Source organism: Sitophilus oryzae, unplaced genomic scaffold (assembly GCF_002938485.1).
Source record: "Sitophilus oryzae breed Bouriz unplaced genomic scaffold, Soryzae_2.0 scaffold_111_pilon_pilon, whole genome shotgun sequence".
In the NCBI taxonomy this organism is placed as follows: domain Eukaryota; kingdom Metazoa; phylum Arthropoda; class Insecta; order Coleoptera; family Curculionidae; genus Sitophilus; species Sitophilus oryzae.
In genome coordinates this window covers 3,813,863-3,836,981 of record NW_022145749.1, presented here as the reverse complement: position 1 = coordinate 3,836,981, position 23,119 = coordinate 3,813,863, and the positions used below count along the sequence as shown (strand labels likewise).

The 23,119-nt window shown below is 30.7% G+C and overlaps 3 protein-coding genes and 1 long non-coding RNA gene across 5 annotated transcripts in view; 2 read left to right on the top strand and 2 right to left on the bottom strand.

Moving 5' to 3' along the window:
• Positions 1-272: 272 nt before the first annotated feature.
• On the bottom strand, positions 273-5,492 carry LOC115884121 (dolichyl-diphosphooligosaccharide--protein glycosyltransferase subunit 1). The gene is made up of 6 exons (XM_030902618.1): positions 4,925-5,492; positions 3,571-3,728; positions 3,191-3,385; positions 1,724-1,839; positions 1,449-1,671; positions 273-615 (listed from the first exon to the last, which is right to left on the bottom strand). Exons 1-6 carry the CDS (start codon positions 5,441-5,443, stop codon positions 414-416), a joined length of 1,413 nt encoding a protein of 470 aa, XP_030758478.1. The 5' UTR covers positions 5,444-5,492; the 3' UTR covers positions 273-413.
• Positions 5,493-9,325: 3,833 nt separating this feature from the next.
• On the top strand, positions 9,326-10,651 carry LOC115884147. The gene is made up of 2 exons (XR_004050503.1): positions 9,326-9,612; positions 9,701-10,651. It is a non-coding gene; the product is annotated as an uncharacterized LOC115884147 (long non-coding RNA).
• A 57-nt stretch (positions 10,652-10,708) lies between these two features.
• Positions 10,709-11,688, bottom strand: LOC115884126. Of its 2 annotated transcripts, none has more exons than XM_030902629.1 (3): positions 11,540-11,688; positions 11,355-11,478; positions 10,709-10,995 (listed from the first exon to the last, which is right to left on the bottom strand). In XM_030902629.1, exons 1-3 carry the CDS (start codon positions 11,632-11,634, stop codon positions 10,735-10,737), a joined length of 480 nt encoding a protein of 159 aa, XP_030758489.1. In that variant the 5' UTR covers positions 11,635-11,688; the 3' UTR covers positions 10,709-10,734. The 2 variants fall into 2 exon arrangements, with proteins under 2 accessions (XP_030758489.1, XP_030758498.1); XM_030902638.1 differs by having other exon boundaries at positions 11,355-11,475; positions 11,540-11,687.
• Positions 11,689-13,976: 2,288 nt separating this feature from the next.
• Positions 13,977-23,119, top strand: part of LOC115884112 (aspartate aminotransferase, mitochondrial) — a 37,181-nt gene continuing 28,038 nt past the window's right edge. Inside the window, exons 1-2 of the mRNA XM_030902605.1 lie at positions 13,977-14,295; positions 14,361-14,868. Of these exons, the coding sequence (XP_030758465.1) occupies positions 14,225-14,295; positions 14,361-14,868 (579 nt within the window). The 5' untranslated portion in view covers positions 13,977-14,224. The remainder of the gene's footprint in view (positions 14,296-14,360; positions 14,869-23,119) is intronic.

Genomic DNA, 23,119 nt, shown 5'->3' with positions numbered 1-23,119 from the left:
ATAATCCATTATCATAAAAATGACTTATGGGAGATTGCCATAATCAGCTTTACTGAACATTTCCCCTACCGAATGCATGTTGTGAAAATAAACCAACGAAATAGTCTAAATAACGATAAAACGACAAATGACATTAATTCAAACGACTGTTTCCGTTGCGAACTGATTTACGCCAAGTCAGATGTAGTGGAACTGTCACGAGTGGGCGTGGCCTCGTCTCGCCGTTACAAACTTGACCCCGTTAAATGAAAGATAAATAAAATATAACTTATGGTGTATGTCTGTAGTCAAATATATTTTTATAGTGGTGCCAAATTCTTTTTTTATAGGAAATTACTAAAATGCCTTAATTATCAATAGGTACATTTATTTGCAACACTACTGATATATAAAAAAGCAGAAACCTAATACATTTAGTCTTTTTTAGCATGTTCAGGCTTTCTTATTGAAAAATCTAATCTTACATAAATTATTACAATGATAAATGTTAAGAATAAAGCTATGGATACCAAAACTGGTTCGTGTAGCAACATATGGGATGGCCAGCCATACGTAATTTCAATATCTTGAATATGCTGCTCGACCAAATTACTCTTTGATGCTCTAATAACGGTCCTGTAAAAGATGTCAAAATTAAACTATTAGTCAAATGTATTAAGTACCACTTGAGTATTAAGACAAAAGAAATAAAAACATTATCAAACGCCTCCATTCACAGATATTAAGAATTAAGAAGTCAAGCTTCATTTTTATGCATCCGTTATCCGACGATACGATGATATGATATGAATTTAAAGCCACATCTGTTCACTACTGCGCATCACAAATTCGCCCTGTATTTCAGGAACTAAGGAGGCTAGGACAAACATATGTATAGCATATTTAGTTTCGAAAAAAAAGTAGCAAAGTAATGTGAAAATCGCATTATTGTATCACTACTTATAAACGAGAAATCCCATAAAATACACGAAAATGGGATACCCTGTTATTAGGATGTGATGTGTAGTAGTGAACCTCAGTAGTCTACCAGCATCCAGACGGCGCGCACTTTGGTCAGTAGAGCATAGAAAAAGATATATTAAATAACCAGCTTTCTTAAACTTCTCGTTTTTCCGACGTTGCTTGCTCTTGTACTATTGTATTTTTAAGGTTAGATTAAATTTCTCAAAAATGTGTCAAAACATCCGTTATCGTACGATCTTTCTCCGTTGACGAACTGGAGTAAAAATTTTTTACGGATGAAAAGTGGCGCGAAAACGCTATGGCCAGTCAGAGCGCCGTCGTCGTATCAACGGATACCGGACGCATGAAAATCAAGCTTAAGACAAAATAATTTTTTTATATCTTAAAAATATTACATGTCACTAACTAATCTCTGAGAAATATGTGTCTTGCTTATTTAATTATATCCTTGTTTTCAAATCACGTCCAAAATATGGTTTACATACCTTCCAATATTGTCCAAATATTTATATGCAACTCCATCAGGCAATCTTTTAACTTCATATGGTGTTTTTACTTTGATATTAGATACACCAACAGGAAGAACAATATTAGTTTCCAATTCCTCTACCGCCATATCATCAAAAACATGATCTAATAGACGGACATTTAAAACAAACTCTCCATTAGATTTTCTGAATAAATATGGATAACTTGGAACACTATATCCTGAAAATATACAATATACAAACAAACGTTATGCGAGATAACAATATATTACCCAATATATAAGAACTTTGCCAGCCGCCAAAGAGAGGGAATCTTGGCCTTAGTTCTAATTCGATGTAGTCCTTTTTAGGTTTGACACTAGATGTAGAAATGTTGCCATTCATATCCCTAACAAAATAAAAATTTAGTAATGACAGATATTTTAATAATATATTAAAAAAAAATATTATATGCTCCTTCTCTAGTCTTTATACAATGGAACGAACATAGGATAGTAAGAGTTGTTTAATTGAAAGGCCAGATCATTTTAATTCTCTTCTTTCAGTGTAATTTATCGAAATTATATAATCTTTTGATTTACAGAGTATACCTAAAGTTAGTCAATTCATGAATTTATAAAGCTATTGCATATTTCGCTTCGTTATTGAAGAAAAATTCTAACACAGAATAAGACATTGCACGCAATTATGCATATGATATTTCTTATGGCGCTATAATACCGGGTGCATCTCAAAAGTGGCTCACCCCTATAACTTTTTTATTTTTTCAGATAAAAAAACGAGATTTGGTATGTTAGTATATGATATAATTTAGGATTAATTGGTGTATTTATTTTTTTTTGGGTCACTTCCTGTTTCACCGGAAATGACTACAACTTTTGATTTTTTAAATGACACCCTCGGTATTTTTTTACTTTATTCGATAGAAAGTGACATTCTGAATAGAATGACATATCACATGTCAACTTTTGACATTCTGGTTTAATAAAAAAATGTATTTCCACATTTAATCTAGAGTGCCATGGCTATGTTAAAAACACTAATTCTTCATCAAGGAGCCTTGGAAAAATAGATTTGATCGTCTAATGTTTTTAGTGTCTTGTACTGGCCAGTTAGAAAATGCCCAAATCGTATTTTTAATCATATCTCAATTTTTTCAAATGGAACGAGGGTGGCTCATTAGCATATTTCGAAAAAGCATTTTTTTACGAATAATTTGATATCACACACTTGGTATTTCGAGTCAAATTTTCGTTACAAACCGCAAGTTATAATCTCAAATAAACCATATGCGAAAATGTCAAAAGTTGACGTATGATATGTCATTCTATAAATAATAAATAAATAAATGCCTTTATTGTCAAAAAATTTTTCAATTTGTAGACAAAGGTAAACTAACAAACAAAGTAAAAAAAAACAAGGTACACAAACAAACAAACAAGTTCAGAGTGACATTAACTATTCAGAGTGACATTTTCTATCGAATAAAGTAAAAAAATACCGGGGGTATCATTTAAAAATCAAAAGTTGTAGTTCTCGGTCACTTCCGGTTTCACCGGAAATGACCGAAAACAATTGAATACGTTAATCAATCCTAATTTATGTCATATACTAACATACCAAATCTCGTTTTTTAACCAAAAAAATAAAAAAACTTATAGGGCGAACAACTTTGAGACTCAACCGGTATTTTTAGTGTACTAACACAAAATGTATTAATTGAAAGTATATTGTCTTACCTATAGTAGATACTATGAGCCAAAGCCGGTAAAACTGTTTTGTAACTTTTAATGCTATGATGATTACTGCTTGTATCTCTTTGATAATCATATCTTGAGAAGGGGCCTTTCAATTTAGCTCCAGTATGTTTGATTTCAATAGCTTCTTCTATTGCAATATTTCCCCAGTGTGACACCTCAATAGTACGTTCCAACCTCAAGTTACATAATTATTAGTACAATTTGAACTTTAAATCTAAATTAAGAAAAAATATTTCTACACAGTATCATGAAGTTCACATAAGGATTTTTTCAAACTATTTTTTATATTTGGCAAATGACAATATGTATTAGAATTATGACAATATTAGTCATATACATATATTAAATTAGCTAACTACCTAGTAACTGTCAAAAATGGAGCATTGTTCTCATAGTGTATAGTCATGTGGTCAATAGAATATGCTGGAACTTTCTCATATGGCCCGTAAGAAATTGTTGAATCAGTTTGACTCACTGGTTTTAGTTTTGAGTAAGTTTCCACAGCTCTTGAAGATACCTAAAATAGAAAATCCAGTGAAATACAATAAAAGAGAAATTGTAACTAGCTTTCTCATTTTGATATTTTGTCATAATAGGCTTGGTGCGTTTCAGTTAATTTTATGTTTGTTTTTTTAATTTGCTTATTTTCTATATGTTATTCTCCAACCCGTTGCGAGCCTCCATCGACAATCGACCAATGCAGCAGCGTTACTTTCCCACTCCTGTTATCTCGACCGGCAGGCGTTATGCCCGCAACTGTTTCAAAAAAGCTGCTTCTTTTATATCCTATTATTTTAAGCGGTTGCAAGTTGCAAGCCCAACACAACCATCGACCGATGCAGCTACGTTCGCCGTAGTGCATTCCCAACTCCGTTGTCCGTTGTATCTCGCCGCCTGTATCGATGGTTGTCGAAATAACATGTTTTCCATCCATACGAGTTGTTTTTTGGAATTACTTCGAGTCGCATAGTATTTCGTGGCGGTGCAGAGCGCCGACTTCGTTCACGGGCGGTCGATCTCTACGTGTCATTATTTTATATCTGTTATTTTTTAGAAGTAGTAACGGTTGCGTTATGTTATTTCTAAATAATTGTTATAAAATAACAGATAGTTAAATAACAACCCATCACTACCTTCAAGCAAGATAAGGTGGTTTAAAATAGGCGCTAGCCATTTATCTTTGATATTAATATAATAAATATTTGATAAATTTTAAAAACTTAAGATTTTTTGTGCATCATTGAATTTAATGCTTTCTTAAATTTTGATGAAGGGCAAGCACTCCAACTTAACCTCCCTTAGATACATAGCTGAGAATATACTACTGTACATTTCTATATTTGCTAACTGTGCTTATGAAATTTATAAGCATATATTTGAGATGATTTTATGTAATTAATTCAAAAATAAATTTTTAAGTTTCAGAATCTTGTTAAATAATAATTATCCTTTATTGATTTTCATGAAACGTGGTAGTGTTATTTGTAGAGATAAGGAACTAATTTCACCTGAGAGGTACCTACTTTGATAAGAAATATTCCCAACAAGCAAGTGAGTGAATACTTACAATTTTGCAGCATTGTATAGATACCATACATTAGGAAATTTAAACTTTAATTATATTATATTCCATTTAAAGTAACTAATGTCTGTTAAATTTTGTTCATTTAATACATAACAAAAATCAAATACAATTAAGATCAAAATACATACCAAAACATCAGTCTTCTGATATTCTGTATAGTATGGAGAGTAGAAATAATGATTTCCAAAGTATCTGACAAGCTGTTTCTCTTTTTGAGTTATGCTACTTGGATAAGGTGGAAGAGCTTTGGTAAGTACAACTTCATAGAGAATAGTCGCTGTTTTACCAGGTTCTACGTTACTCTTTAACTGAACATTATAAAAAACTTCAGTTGTACCAGCTCCAACAACTGCTACTCTTCCAGCTTTTAAAGGTGTTTTTAATGAATCTTGAACTGTTATATATGCAATGCTTCCTTGAAGATCTCGTTCAAAACCAATCAAATAATTTCCTACCGCTTCTTTACCGGCATTTTCAAGTGTAATTGTTCCGCTAATTTTTACCAATTGTGAGTTTAAATCAATGGATCTCACAACTTTCCTATTAATAACATTTTTATTTACTACTTCTGCACTATTTATCACCGTAAAGAACAAGCAAAATATTAATATTTTCCACATTATTTCTATCTTTTTATTCTCGGACATTTAAAAACACTGACGTGTCAAACGCAGATAACGGAAATAAGTTTTGTCCACTTACCTGACTTGCCCAGCTATAGACAACAATTTTGTTTGCACGTGTTCTTCATGGATCATCTAAGGATTCATGAATCATATATATTTTATTCGAAATTATATATGACACGTCTCTTTATTACGTTTTGATGATACTTGTAAAAAATATCACTAAAAATCAAATATTATTAAATAAATTTTTTACTCAACATTCTTGCAGTTAATTAGGGTTTTTAAGGGGCTTTTCTAATCTGAAGAAGTAGATTTTTTACGTTTTTATAAAAACAAAATTAATTTTTTTACATTTCATCCCTGAAATAAATATGCTTTCGCGTGGCTTTCGCTTCAAATAAAAACACTTCAGAGATATGGAGAATCTTTGTCGTGCTGTTGTTGCAGATATTGTTGCCTTTGAATAAAAAGTTGTTGCATGGCAAGAATGGCAAGGGTGTAAAATCTATTGAGACCAAAGATTGAGACCAGATTGAGACACACTGCTTATTCACGCCGGTTGGAGGCCGGATGAGATCGGATATCTCGTAAGAGTCGATTAGATAAAGCAGTAAAGGATTAGATAGATACTCGATAAAGTCGGTAGGCCAATGAAAATTATATGGCTGAGGACCGCGGTTCGGGTTCCGCGTAAAATAAGTAGGCTCCGTCCAGATCAGAGAAATAGAAGGGATAGAGAATGAGCGTCAACATGCGCAGAAGGTCTAATCAAGTGGGGCGCCATATTCCAGGTCTTCGTGTCATTTTGTATATAGGTGGTAATCTATAAGTAATCAAATATCAATTTGGTGTTTTCAACCATACGGGGGGCAATTTAAATTTAGTGAAATTCTATCATTTATTATGGTTAGTTAACATTAATATGATTTATTTAATTATCAGTTTCAAAACTGCGTACAATATTGGTATATAATACACTAAATATACGAATATTCTGACAAAAGACGCTACGGATAGATGACCTTTTCGTCGTTAAACACTCGAAATGATATTAAATAAGTATTTATAATATTTCATGTTTACTTGTACTGAATTACGCGTTTCAATTTAAAATTTTTGCAAATTTGGTAAAAATTGTTCTAAACAACTTTTTGTTCAAGTTGTATATTCATAAAAAACATTTGGTTCATAATTATTTTTGATGATTACCTACCTTGTATTTTTAATATAAACCTAGAAAAAATATGTTTTTGTTTTATTTTTTTTATTCGTCCCTTCAAATTATGTTTCAAAAACTGTTACATAACATGTCCTCTAACAAATATTTTCATAATACATAAACATCATTGATTTTATTAAGGGTATTATTATTAGTATTTATCCTGGTTTTTGTCGACAATAAAAACTCAATCTTGTAATAGAACATCAATTTTATATTTCGTAAAATTATTTTGATACAAATTCGATTTGTCAAAATTCAAGTCATTAATATATTGATAAACAACCCAAATTATTCCTAAATATTTTATTATAAACAAAAACTGTTACCGGTAAGTTTGTAAAACACATTATGGTTTGTCGTAATACTAGAAAAAATCATTTATTTTTTGCACAAAAGAAGCTTGTCGATCCTTATTTGTCCATAACAAAATTCTGTATGTACATATACCTAATTTATTATTAAGAAAATTAGATTATATGATCTCAGAATTTTAAGAAATTTTTTTTTAAGATAAAATAGTTTCTTCTCAACTGTAATATTGTCAACTTTGGCCTGTATTTTATCTATTTAAAAACATGGGATTGACAATCCCCTTACTAAAATACATACTGGAAGGTACCGATTAAGTTTCATTGCATCAAATACCTTTACTATAAATCCTGGCTCACAACTCACAATTTAAGGCCATTGCAAAATGCTTTTGAACTTCATCATAGATTTTACAAGAATAAAAGTGTAATATTGAAACAAAGTAACACTGTAAGCTTCATGACTAATAGTCTCATTTTTAACACTCTTTAAATATCATCTCGTTAACAATTATGAATATTATATGATTTTTCTCAGTGATTTGTGGCACAGATACAAATTAATATATGCCCCATAACAGTTTTTAAATAAGAAACTTCTGCCTACAGATTTATTTTCTTATTGGCATAATAACCCTTTCTTCCTATATAAATCTTGCCATTTTTTTCAGTCCAATGTTCCTTGTTTTTACAGTTGTAGGAATACTAAAAATGTTGACTATAGAACTCGATACTATGTTTGAAAAAGCCTTCATACCTGTAACTGTGCATAAATCTAATTAACTGAATTCTCCTCCTCTTGACACTCTGAACACGGCTGCTGCTAATGTTAGAAATATTTAGCACAAAACTACAACTACCTACAACAAACTTTACAATAAAAGTGTTAAATTTTCGCTGTTCGATTAAAATACCCTATCTTATGTTTTCTTTTCCTCCAAATAATCTTCTTGTCAAGTAAGGACCAATCTTATTTGATATATTTCTGGTACACTTGAACTTGTGCTTTCATGGACACTATAAGAGTGCACTGTTTTACAGAAGCACGAACACTGATTCCAAGTATCTTCTTCCTCCACACGTAATAAAAACATCCTCTTTAAATGGCCACATCATACACTTATTTTTGACCATTCCCAATTACAATCACGATTTTTACAAATCGCCTTTAGGAAAACTAAAAATAAACAGTTTTGAATCATCTGTAAACACAATTATGTTGTATAAACTTACACATGAAAACTAATCATTATTCCCGGCGTATTAGCTTTCTTAGAATGACTATGAATATACAACAATCCTTTTGAATTAGTGTTTAGAATAATTGAGATAATAATACATTTTAACTAGATAACAACACAAACGAAAAAAAAACAAAACAAACAGATGTCAATTAAAGAGGGGAAGTGACAGCGAGACCTGGAAGATGTCTGCCATCTTGCCGTCGACAAAAATTTGGATGCGCACTCGTCGAAGCTCATTCTCCCACTTCCATATCTCTGGTCCAGATCAACCCTAGCAGCAAAAAGGAGAAATACTTGGCGGTTCGGCGGTTCATTCGAATATTCGAATATGATTTGAATCGATTCAAACGAGAACCACACGAGAACAATTAAAAACGAGGATAAAAAATAATGGCAAAAATATTTAATCATTTAGAGCTCTGTGTAGACAGTACCACGGAGTACGGAGTAAAAGGAGATACTAGTTCGTTTGATTCATAAATCTTATGTCCCTGTTAATACCTATTCAAATGAAATAAATATACGACCGTTATTATCCCGACATTATCCAGATACTGTATTAAAACAGAAAAATAACTATAGAAATACTTTATACTTGTTTTGTGTAATTCATGATAAGCAGTTCCTTATTAAGGATCTTTACAAGTAGGAAATACTTAAAGATTGTGAAGCAAAAGCACCTATAATATACCTACCTATTACTTTTATTCATGATTTTTACGAGATATTCCCGGTATAAAATCCTAATTCTAAATACCTAGGTCTGTGATACCTAGTTATAGGCATGTGTATATACTTTTTTATTCCTTTCTCTATGCCAACATGGTATAGGCCCTTTTGGGCCCTTTGTACCATGGTATATAGGCCCATAATACGTAGCTTACATTCCGTAAAATTAGTAGGGTAAAATTTAATTATAGAATTCATCCTAAAAGCTCATTATCAAGTAATTTCTAAATATATATATATCATGACAGTATTTCCTATACATAATTAAAGATAAATATTTTTCTTACTATATTCTATATTTATGAAAATGAAAGTTAAATATAAATCTGCCAAACAAAAATATAGAAAATTCATAAAATTAAAAAAAATGTAGGCGACATGTTACATAACCAGGCAATATGGAGTCTAAAAGGAGGAGGCGAATCGAACGCAAAAATTATGGGCCCAGTTTTTGAGATCTAAATGAAGTTCGAAAATCGCCGTTAGGGGCGCTTGTGATGATTGGGATACTAGAAATACACAGCTTCTTATGGCAAGAATAACTATTTTGTTATAAATTATAGAGCCAAGTTAATATTTGGGCATATTTTTACCAGAGTTAGCTTTTAGAAACGTGGTTTTTCTAATTGAGCAATGTGCGTGGCTAAAATTGTGAATACAAAACCTTAAATTTGAGTTTGAAAAGTTAGTTAGGTTATATTAGATGCCGGTTTAATATATCCTTTTCCTAAGTTGATATTATAAAAATGTTTTATTATGTGGTTCTTTTTAGTGCATACACGACCGAAGAAACATATAAGCTGCTAAAATAAATCTTCCCTAGAACTGTTGTACAAAAAAGATAGAAGTTCCAGCAACAAATTTATCACCAGTTCAACCTTTGATTTGATGTAAACAGTAATTGTTTCTTGATGAGAAATGCGAATGAAATAGTTTATGGTGTGATTGTGTTAGTGTTTTATTAATAGTTTTGTTGATGCAGTTTAAAGGTTCATAGTTTTTCATTAAAACATTTGAAATTGACATGTTTACATGCAGTTTAGTGTGATACCATTTTAATAAACATTAAAATCTTTCGAACTAGTAGTGGTTTTATGGCGATTGACAGATTGAATAACGAAAATTAAGAGTATTTTATCAGGAATAACTTAATCATAAATGGAAACTGAAGACGAACGTTACCATTGCACCCTTTGATCGGTGTTATCTATTCCATAACTTTTTATAGCTGAAACTAGAGAGTAGGTATATTGAGCTGAAACGTTTCCTGTGTTCAATAGCGTTTTTTCTAGCGTTGAATTGTAAGTTTTAATGTCATTAGCAAAGTTTTGCAAATTGTCACTGTTTCGTAGACAATTAAATTCAAGATATATTATATTCAATGTCACCTAATAATTGTAAAGGTTTTTCTATTGATATTCACTTTATTAATATAAGGTAGGTTTGTAAATAAAATATTAATGAATAAATAATGTACTCAGTTTATTTCAAAAGCACAAAAATACAGAGTTGTGAATATGTATATACGCTGACTTATTTCATCATATAAATATTTATTTAGCAATATTAATACATTACAACTTTTGTTTCTATTAACTAATTCCACTAAATTTAATAAATAAAATATACAATATATAAATTTAATATACAATTTAGCACTTAGATATTAAATATCTATATGTACTATGCCAAAAAATAAAACAGGAACATCATATTATATCAAGAACACAAAAAATTACAATTTAAAAAAAATGCATTCTAAAAAAATACCTAGCTACAATATACCTACATATTAATTTAAAGAGCTTATTCACATGGTGGTTTCCTCTTTCTTTTATTACTAGAGAAATATGAAGGCAGGTTAGGAAAAATTCTTGGAATTGAACCCTCCTTTAATAATGGTCTACCCCGCTCAATTCTACTGATAGTTCCGTCAGTTAATTTGATCTCATAATGAGTCAAAATATCTTCATCTAGAAAATGTAGTTCACAAACAGCATCTTTGCTGCTAAGTGTCTTGTCTGATCTGGGTATCGCCTTTTGCCACTGCTGTAGCAAGCTAGGATCCTAATAAAAGATATATAATTGTTAAATAAAATAAAAAAAAAACATTTTTCACTATTAAAGCTGTTATTTTGAGAATACGATCTTGAAGTATAAATATTTAATATTCACTTTCAATAGCACTGTTCAAACTGTGGTTAATATAGGTACATGTCAACAGGTAATTTTAGCACCTAGTAAGTATTAAATTATTTTAATTTTATAACAAGGCCTCCTAGGTTATGTTATACACATGTTGATTTTAGGCTATATTTCCTATTAATTTGGTTTATAATTTAATCTGTACACTGACAGTATATAATTTTAATGTTTTTCTTAACATCTATCCATAATTTTTATAAATAAATAGTCATACTACTTACATTAGGAGCTTTGAAAAGGCTTGGGTTTCTTTCACCCCGTTCTTTATTTGCCTTGTTTTTATTGGGATTCCCACTTGTACAGCCAGGTACAAAGCAATTTCTACCACGACTCATTGTTGTACTGCTAAAAATTCAGTAAATTAACTATAAATTTTATTAAAAACACAATTAAATCGTATACTAACAATGAAAATGTAGTATCCCAGTCGATCGCAGTGCCTCTGCTGTCAAACCGAGGAAGCTGCTTAAAAGTGGGGACAGAAATTTCAAATTTGCCCATTGCCGATAAATCTCCTTTTTTAAGCCCTCCATACCAGGCAATAATCCGTGGGCCAATGCCTTCTATTAAAAGATCAGCCTACGGGCGAGATTTATGACGTCACGCTAGTTAGATATAACGGATTAATAAATATGTTGTAGAATACATGGAAAACATAATTATTCCTCAGATTTTTGGTTTGTATTTTAAAAATGATATAGTTTAAATGAAATATACATAATATACAGTTAATAACTACAACATATATACCTATTTATAGTAATAAATACTTTGGCAAATAAACTATAAACCATACAAATGCAGCAAATATTTTACAATGTACAAATAATGTATAGGTACATAAGATAATGGGTAAAATATAAATATATTTTAAATTTTGGGGTTTGAAAATCGATCTAATTTAACAAAAACATTGAATATCTACTAATAGTGATGTATTATTATTTGCATTCACAAAATTTATATGTATATTTTGCAAGTATCAATGTTCGAAAAATTATATTTACAAATAATACAATATTATCTAAAAAAGGCGTCAGCGATGGCTATGAAATGAAGATCGCTGGCATTTTATATGTTAAATTATTCTAAAATTTTGATTTTCTTGGGATTTTTAGGTTCGGGAAAAACTGATTAAGTTTTCATTTGGGTTTCATTATTTTTTATTTGGTTTAAAAAAAAAAACGTTTCGGCTAACTATAGCCTTTCACAGTGTTGTGTCATATGAAAAATAGTGTCGAATATAATCCAAAAATTACATATACAATATAATTCACACCTCATAATGTTTACTGCAATTAATAAACTAATATAAACTTATCAAAAGATGACCACATATTTTTTAAAATTATTATTCTTAACACTAAAATTATCTACATTGACTATGGGTACGCAGTAAACATTATGTGCGTGGTGTGCATATTTTATATGCAATTTTTGGATTATATTCGACACTATTTTTTCATATGACGCAACACTGATGGAGGCTATAATGTTAGCCGAACCGTTTTTTTTTAAATAAATAAAATAATGAAAAACAAATGAAAAATCAATCAGCGTTTTCCTGAACCTAAATTCCAAGAAAATCAAAAAATTGGAATATTTAGAATCAAGGTTCAAGAATATCAAATTTTCCAAGATTGTGAAATTCTAGTTAATTATTTTATGTGTACAGTTATTTAGGGAATGTCATCGATGTTCATTTCCAAGCCAACTAGACGCCGATTTTTTCGATGATACGGTATAATTCTTACGTAAAATGTAAATAACATTAGACCAATTAAAACAAAGAAATATGAATTTCTTAGTATTTTTAGTAACACCTTTATTCTTAAAACTTAATTTTGTATTATGCAAATATACCAATTTTATTGTTGTTATTTTATTCATATTGTATTCAGCCATCACTTAAATATTTGATATTAATTTGGTATTATAAATAATCAATACTATTCATTAAAAAATTACTGAACAAATATATGTTATGCTTAACATACATTATATATTATCAAACAAAAACACATTCTTCTTTTTAAACTGTATCAGTCTTGTTTTACAAAAATCTTTTTTAAAATTTGAACTCAAAATAATAATCTTTTTCATGATCTCTAATACACATATTCTTTATTTTTCCCTAGATCATAATACCTACTTACGTGTTTGAATCTATCGAAGCTGAACCAGCAACACTTAGGGTGGAGATTCCACAATATGAATAAAATAAACATAATTGTCCAGTTTTCATTAATACCATCATGGGAGAATATTATTTTTAAATTTATTAAAGATATTTTCAATAAAATTCTCTTGATTTATAACTCGTACCCACTTTTCTTGCTCTTCCGGACACTTTAGGCTGCCTAGTATAATAACTATCCTTAGTAACCATCCTTTCCACCAGGAACACAACAAAGATTAGGCATAGCACCAATAACACACTCCACTTAAGCTTTATTGATGAATTGTTAGAGTCTTAAAAAACACATACAAAAATCACGATAAGTAAAAAATGTATGGGCACTTTTAGGTTAAATCACTTGCACAACGTGTAATTTTTAAAATTTCTATTTTTGTGCGAAACCGAGGTGACCATATATCTGGTAGTAGTTTATGTCACTTCAACACCAAAATAATTAGTTTTTTGCACTACAATAATAAATAATACCAAAAATCAAAGAGTTAAAACCAAAAATCAACCGACAAAATATGAAACGGAATCTAACCCAATATCTAAGTATGTACAGCTGATGAAGTAAACAAAGGTCCGCCCGTAGGCTGATCTTTTAATAGAAGGCATTGCGTGGGCAATAATCATCACCTTTGCATTGACCTCTACTGGTTTTTAACCTAAAAACATGATTTGTGCATAAAATTTGACAACAGAATCGTCAGATTCGTCAGGGAGTCGTCATCAAAATTTGTAGTTGGAGCTGAAATTGTTTGTTATCTCCGGAATCTGAATTTTACGTAGATTTTCTTAAAATACACTTGTTTTGATCGTTATTATTTTCAAAACGTCGCGCCTTCAATTAGCACAAGCCTCCGACTCGATAACATAAGCTGACGGGATTTTTATAAATTTGCTGTTAAAATGTCTTTAAAAAAATCTGTTGTGCTCTTTCAAAATAAATGTGGTGTAAAATGCATTTCTCAAAGGACAAAGTAAGTATCATATATCATATATTGTTCTTTAGTGAGATTACTTTTAATAAATAATAATTATATAGTTCGTGGTGGACCGGCGTACAAATGGGGCCTCCAGACGTCATTCTAGGTGTAACCGAAGCTTTTAAGCGAGACACAAACCCAAAAAAGATTAATTTAGGGGTTGGAGCTTACCGTGACGATAATGGAAAACCTTATGTTCTTCCATCTGTTCGTAAAGCTGAAGAAAAAATGAGGTCGAAAAATTTAGATAAGGAGTATTCACCTATAGGGGGACCGGCCGAGTTCTGTAAACGTAGTATTGAACTAGCTTTAGGAGACTGCAATGATGTAGTAGAGAACGGTTTAAATGCAACGATACAGGGTATATCTGGTACAGGATCTTTAAGAGTTGGTGCAGCATTCTTAAGTGGATTTTTCCCTGGTAATAAAGTTGTATATATTCCTGCACCATCATGGGGTAATCATACGCCGATCTTTAAACATTCTGGTTTGGAAGTAAAGCCATATAAGTATTATGATCCAAAAACCTGTGGGTTAGATTTTGCTGGGGCTTTGGAGGATATTTCAGTAAGTCATTTTATATTTGTTATTTAAAAATAATTTAAATTGAATAGCAGAGTAATATAATTATTCTACAAATATTAGTAATGCCAACATTAATTATATCAATAACTTAATAACATATTTAATCTACATATTAAAGCAATAAAGTCGGTTGTTATGCAATAGCAAAGCACAGTTTAAGGTGCTTAAATTTTCTTAAGTAAATTCTTTGATAAGTTATATTTATTTTTTATTTACAAATCAGTTCATTAAATTTGTATATTAGGGTGGGTCAAAAAAATCGGCTATTTTTTTCTCACTTTATACTGAAAAAAAAGTTGGTAGACACCTCAAAAAAATTCTCTCCAAGTATGAGCTCTTAATTTTAATAGGAAGGTCCTCCGCCTTTCAGTTTCCTATTATTTCCTAATTATTAGAAAAAAAAACCATATCTCGTTAACTACTATTTGGAAAAAAAATCTCGTCTCATATATTATTAGGAAATTGAATTCTCTACAAGAAAGGTCTCTTACAATTATTTTGTAAACCTCACCATTGGAAAGTTATTAAAGGTTTAAGTTTGATTATTTTAAGGCAGATTTCTTTTTTCTTATGAATTTTATAACTCGTTAAGAAAAAAATTAAAAAAAATCGTAACTCTAAAATTACAGCGGTTTTCAATTTAAGATTAGGAATAATATTTGCAACAAAATTTGTAATAACATCAAAATCAGTCAAAGTTGCAGTTTTTGAGATAAAAAAAAATTGAAAAAATTCCTTTACTTTGAAACTAAAAGAACTGCCTACCAACTTTTTATTAACATATTTTAGTATGGGCGGCTATACGTGCCTCCCGGCGCCGGCGCCAATTTTTTTGTATCTGCTAATATAAATTACTTCTATTCCAATAAAAAATTAACTAGTTTTAGGAAACTGGAGTAAATACGGAGAATAATAATTCGTTCTCTAAGATGAGCACTACTAAGTAATTTTTTAAAATTCGGCCCATAAGGGGGTATAATTAGATAAAGGGGTGTAATTATACGAAAAACAAAATCTGTACTAGGAGTATGAACTTTTGGACAGAGGTGGCGCATTTGAACATTGATAAGCGATTTTTGGAAATTTATATCCTAAGGGTTGTGAAACTGGGGGTGAAATTGTGTACAAAAAAATGTAGTTCTAGGAGTATGAAATTTTGTACAGAGTTTCCTTAAGTGACGAAAGTGAATACCTAGAAGAGAACGGTGAAAATTTAGGGTTGTTTGTATTTTTTAATGCTAAATAAAAAAAATATTTTTTTTTCAAAAAATAAAAAAATGGGGGTGGACTACCCTTATCTCTTAAGGGTATAAAAAATAGATAACAATCTATCCTCAGACCTACTGAATATACAAATAAAATTTCATCACAATCGATCAAGCCGTTTCGGAGATGGTAACAAAAAATTTAAAAAACAACTCCTATTAAAAAATAGGGGATGATGATAGAACGGTAAAAATTTAAGGTTGTTGTATTTTTTAATGCCAACTAAAAAATAAAAAAAAAATTCTTTTCAAATAATAAAAAGGGGGTGGGCTACCCTTATCACTTAAGGGTATAAAAAATAGATAACACGTATTCTTAGTGCACGGCCACACAGAAAGCGTTTTTTGCGTTTTTAGCGTGAAGCGTCTTTTGCGTCTAAAACAAAATGACAGGATTATATAGGAGTGGCCCCACCAAAAGCGGTGGCGGTCGGCGTGTCTTGCAAAAAACGCAAATGAAAACAAATCAATTTGTTTTCTGTAGCGTCTTTAGCGTTTTCTATGAGACCCCGTCATAGGCGAACGTAATATTTAATAATACAATAAAAATAAATTAAATAGTAATAGCATTTCTTTCAGTTTAGGATATTATCTAAAAATATTTTTATAGAGAATATCTACTGTTTAGGAAGATTCTATTAATGAAATGTTGAAAAAGTAATAAATTAAGGGAATATTTTCTTACGCGTAAAAAATAGTTTTTTATACGTAAAAAGTGTTTTTTTTTCTGCGTAAAAAAGGTTTTTTTAACAGAAACAAATGGTTTTGACGCGTAAAAATTAGTTTTTTACGTGTAATAAATAGTTTTTTACACGTAAAAATTTTTTTGTGTAAAAAAGGTTTTTTTACAAGAAATAATAAGTTTTTGACGCGTAAAAAAATGGTTTTTACGTGTAACAAATAGTTATTTACACGTAAAAAATATTTTTTTTTGGTAAATAAGTTTTTTTACCAGAAACAATAAGTTTTTGACGCGTAAAAAATAGTTTTTTACATGTAACAAATAGTTTTTTACACGTAAAAAATATTTCTTTTTGGCGTAAAAAAGGTTTTTTAAACAATAAGTTTTTGATGCGTAAAAAAATAGTTTTTTACGTTTAACAAATAGTTTTATACGAGTAAAAAATAGTTTTCTACCAGTAAAAATAGTTTTATACGCGTAAAAAATAGTTTTTTACATATAACAGTTTTATTCGCGTAAAATAATAAAAATAGTTTTTTACGTGTTAAAAACGGTTTTTAGACGTAATAATTTGATTCACTTTTAAAAAAATTGTATTAAAATATCAATATTTTTGATAAACACGTGGATTGCTCACAAATACACGTCGCGTCACTACGTATTTCTAAGCCGTTAACACGTTTCGTTACAACTAGCTCGTGTGTCAGGGCCGTCTCACTAGCTCGTATGTCACGGCCTTGGATGTTTACTCCCAGCGCGCGTAAAGAAGTTTCACTCCAAAAAGTTATATAAATCATATCCTAAAATTGCGTTAGCAACTAGTAATATATATTTACTATTCTATTATATAATTATAATTCTTTTATTATATTATATTATATTATAATTACAACAAGTAACCACAACACTACAACATAAAAAACTATTAGAAGTAACCACAACAATACAACATAAAATAACTATACACATATAAACTAAAATTCGTAAAATAAATGACAACTAATAATTATTATTTTTACACACACCACTGGCACTAGCAGTAGATTGTGTTTGTCGCCGAATATATGCCCCGGCCTGTCCACAATTCAATCCCAGCATCTTTTATCTTCGTCTCTTCAACGCTAACTCTTTCTCACAGGATTGATTGTTGAACGGGCCGGGAATCCACGAGCTTGCCGCGTCTTTTGCGTGTTTTTAATGGACACAAATCGAAAAAAACGTTTAAAACGGTAAAATCGCAAAAAGCGCTTGAGACGCAAAAAACGCAAAACGCTAAAAACGCTTTCTGTGTGGCCGTGGGCTTAGACGTACTGAATATACGTATAAAATTTTATCAAAATCGGTCAAGCCGTTTTGGAGATGGTAACAAAAAATTAAAAAAAAACAACCCCTATTAAAAAATAGGAGATGATGGGTAGAACGGTGAAAACTGGGGAGTGCGGAGAGCGGAAAGACTGATTATAGCAATAGATGAAATTTAAAACTACAATTTAAAACTATTCAAGAAAGTACATACAAAACAAGGCAACGCCGCGCGTCTATTCGTTCAATTCCGAGTAAAATAGCGAGGCTCCACGAAGTTGGGGCCTCGCTCGCCAAAGCGAGGCCCCATCGACAGGTCGGATTTTGATGCGAGACGAGACTTCTAGGGTATTAAGATATTCTTTGGCGCAACTCATGGTTTTGTAGGAAATTCACTCTATGACTTTTTTTATGATTTTTTAGTTTCTTATGATTAGTAGATTAAATTAACCGTTTAAAAGATGTTCAACGCACAAACTTCAATGCACAGTTATTTTAACAGTTTTTGATTACAGTACCCTTACCCCCTTTACAGTACCCTTTCAGGGCTGTTACGGAATTTTACACTATCGACATTCGTTTTGACCTTAAAATGCGTGTAAGAGTACTAAATTTCAAGAAATACGGTTTACCAGTGTTCTTAAAATAAATATATATTATTTTTATTTACCCTTTTAAGGGCTGTAACTTCCTCGGGAATAATTTTAGAGCATATGTTCATAGGAACTTTTTGTGTTATTTATATTTGTAGAATCACCCACACACACCAAAGTTAGATACATTATTTTTTTGACACCCTGTATATCATGTAAGAAGTGTTGGTGAGATATTATTTTAAATAATGTTTTTAAGTACTTTAATTTTTATCTCCTTACTTGCAATTATATATTATCTATCTTTGAATATAGAGATAATTTTTCTAATCAATTATATGTGATAAATATTCTTACAAAGCAAAAAACTTGATGTAATAAGAAAGTTAAATGTTTGTTAAATAATATTTTCCTCTTTTTTGTTTTGCTTTATCATAATATAGAAACTGGTAATTAATTAAACAAACCAGAATATGTGTATTAATGTACTTGATTATTATCTTAAGTATTTCGTCATACAGCTATTTAGATGGGCGTATATTTTGATGCAGAAATACCGTATGATCGAAAAAAAAACGGCGTCCAGTTGGCTGGGAAATGAGCATCAGTGACATTTCCCATATAAATTTACATATAAAATGACAGCGATCTTCATTCCATAGCCATCGCTGACGCCGTTTTTTTCGATCATACGGTATTTTTGGGAGAAAACTAACATTTTAAAATTCTAATTTGTTTTTAAAGCTATCAACTTTTATTTAGCGGAATTGAAATTATCCGTTTTTATACTACTGTTAAAAATTATTCTCTGTACAGGGTGGGTCAAATTCGACGCTTTTAATTGGAAACACCCATTTCTATAGGAGATAGACGAAAACTAATATCGGTGTCTGGAGCTCAATTTTCATCAAAAACATGATGGTGGAAACCGCACATCGATATCTGTTACCGTTTCGGAGTTACGGGGTGTTTTTCAAAAATGTGCATTTTTAACAAATCGCGGTAACTTTTTTGCTATGAAAAATTTTGTATTTCTATGAAAACATTTCCAAAGCACCTTTTTACGTAGAATTTAATGGTTTAAGTATAATTTTTTTAAAATTAATAATTTAGGAGTTCTCAACAGAAAAATTGAATTTTTATTTGGGACACCATATATTTTTAATTAACTGAAAAGAATTTAAAATTACCTTTCCAAAAGTATAGCACACTTGATATTTTGTTATAATCCCATTCAAAATACAGAATTTTTAAAAGTTCGCCACTTTTAACTAGTAGGCTTTGCACCCCTTATTGATGATGTGCCCTTAATGGAACTCGAAAACATTATATTTCCAGCAAGACGACGCACCGCCTCTGAACGCTGAAGTTATCAGCAAATTTTTGCAGCCAATTTCAAGAATAATTGAATAGCTAACCAAGATCCCAGCCATTGGCCGTCGAGGCCGCCTAACTTAGTGCCCATGGATCTAATCGTATGCATATATTTGCGGAAGAATGAAGGTTCCTTATTCTTCCATATAATCTAGACAAGAATTAAAAGTACTTAGCAGTTATGAGGGGGTATCTTTCACCCCCACCGAGTTAATGAATTCCGCGAGAAATGTTCAAAAACTGACCCGTCTGTTCATAACAGAGGACGGTCGATATGTCGAACACCTGTAGCAAAACCTCATGTCTTGGTTTGCTATTTATTTTTATTGTTATTACATATAGTTTAAATGTGTTGATGTTGGTTAAATATATTTTAAATTGTTATAAAATTCTGCATCTCTCATAGCAAATATTATTTTCGTTTTAATTGATGCTCACAGCTAGAATTTTTTTGCATTACAGCCGGTGCCGTTCAAAGCCTACTTATTTAAAGAGGGCGAATTTTTATATACTCTATATCTCGAAGAGGAATTGAGCAAAATATCAAGTGTGTTATATTTTTGGAAAGCTAATTTTAAATTCTTTTCAATAAATTAAAAATATACAGGGTGTCCCATATAAAAAATCAAATTTTCTGTTGATAATTCTTAAATTATTAATTAAAAAAAAAAATTACTTAAACCATTAAATTCTACGTAAAAAGATGCTTTGGAAATGTTTTCATAAAAAAACACAATTTTCTATAGCAAAAGTAGAGTTCCATAAAAAAGTTACAGCGATTTATTAAAAATGCATATTTTTGAAAAACACCCCGTAACTCCGAAACGGTAACCGATATCGATATGCGGTTTTCACCATCATGTTTTTGACAAAAATTAAGCTCCAGACGCCGATATTAGTTTTTGTCTATCTCCTATAGAAAAGGGTGTTTCCATTTAAAAGCGTCGAATTTGGTCCACCCTGTACAGTGTGTCCCATTTTGGTTGAAATCATAGGGTATCTCCGTTATTAGTGAAGATAGTTTGCACAAACCTGTCCCACTTTTTCGTCAAACGGAAGATGCTGCAAACAAAATTTTCATAGCCCTCTTAGTTTCTGAGCTACAGGGTCTTTTCGAAAATTTTGCAATTTGGGACACCCCCTGTATCTCTGTTATTGTTAAAGGTATCGAGAAGGCGAAAACTGCTTATTGTAGAACTTTTTACGTTTAATACAGTGGCGTAGTCTGTTTTTCTACCAAAAAAATATTTTTGAAAATATGAACTAAAGTTATGTTTTTTCAAATGGAACACCCTGTATATTTATAAATCATATGATCTGTCTTGTTATGAGCTTCTCAAAAATATATATCACTCTATATTTATTTTTACTATTTACTGCAATATTTAAAATATATCATTTTCTTATTAGTAGGCCGTGATAAATAACAAAAAATCAAAATGGTATTTACTAAAATAGTCATACACATATTAAAATTAATTTGGGATTGATATATATATATATATATATATATATATATACTTTTGAAATAACTGTTACCACTGAAACTGTGAATATATTTTTCTTTTTTTTTATAACGGAATGGGTTTGCAAATATCTAAAAGCTTGAATTATTAAAGCATTTTTCAGGTGTTCGACATTGTTGTAGGTTGTAGTGCCCACGATATATTTCGTATTTCAAAAATCCTCAAAATCAGAAATCGAGAATGGCGAAATCCGGGAATCGAGGAGGCTATCAATATGTGTTCATTGGTTCCAATTCATTGATTTGAAAAATAATAATTGAACAGTATTCTAATATTTTCGTAGTTATGAGGGGGAATGTTCCCCATCTTGCTGAAAGTATATTTCACGTAAATTAGCTAAAGGAATATCTAAAATTTCCGATACGACAGATTATTCGTACGTATGCACGTATTCCAAGATTTACAAATAGCGGTAGGGAGTTAAGTTCCCTGATATATAAAGCATTTATTAACGGCTCCCAAAATAAAACAAGAGACAGATAGCAGTATACTTTTAATAATTCTTTAGTTTCTTTTATTATCAATCATGGCCTACTAATAAATATGATCTTTTAATAAAAACTTTTAAATATTGCAGTAAATAGTGAAAATAAATATAGAGTGATATATATTTTTGAGAAGCTCATAGCAAGACGGATCATATGATTTCTAAATATACAGGGTGTTCTATTTGAAAAAACATAACTTTAGTTCATATTTTCAAAAATATTTTTTTGGTAGAAAACCAGACTACGCCACTGTATTCTACGTAAACAGTTCTAGAATAAACGGTTTTCACCTTCTCCATAGCTTTAACAATAACAGAGATACAGGGGGTGTCCCAAATTGTAAAACTTCCAAAAAGAGCCTGTAGCTCGGAAACGAAGAGGGCTATGAAATTTTGTTTACGGCATCTTCCGTTTGACAAAAAAGTGAGACAGGTTTGTGCAAACCGCACCCTTCTATCTTCACTAATAACGGAGATACCGTATGGTTTCAACCAAAATGGGACACCCTGTACATCCATAGAGATTTATTAACTGTTTAATAAGTTCAGTACTCGGTACAGTATCAATTTTTATACAGGGTCACCCAGAGGTGGAACTCTGTAACTAAATAGCGATCGGTAACGATCAAGAATACTGTCGCTTGCCGCATGCTGTTTAGTTTGTACGGCCAAGGTCAGTATTCTTTGCTACCGATCGCTATTTCGTTACTGAGTTCCACCCCAGGCTCTTCCGAAAAAGCTCTATATTAGGTTTCTAGTTTGTGATTTTCAATTCAATTCAAATACGGGGGCAACGGTAACGCACGTCTTGAAAATATTTTTGTCAACATACAGGGTCAAACATTTTTTCAAACTAAAGTTGTGTATTTTTAAATGGAACACTATGCTTTTTGGGGTCAGTGGATTTGCCATTAAATTTTCATTCCAAAATTACCATAATGTTATATACTATATCTAGTGGTCTTTGAAATATAACCGTTTTTTTTTAAATTAAATTTACTGTT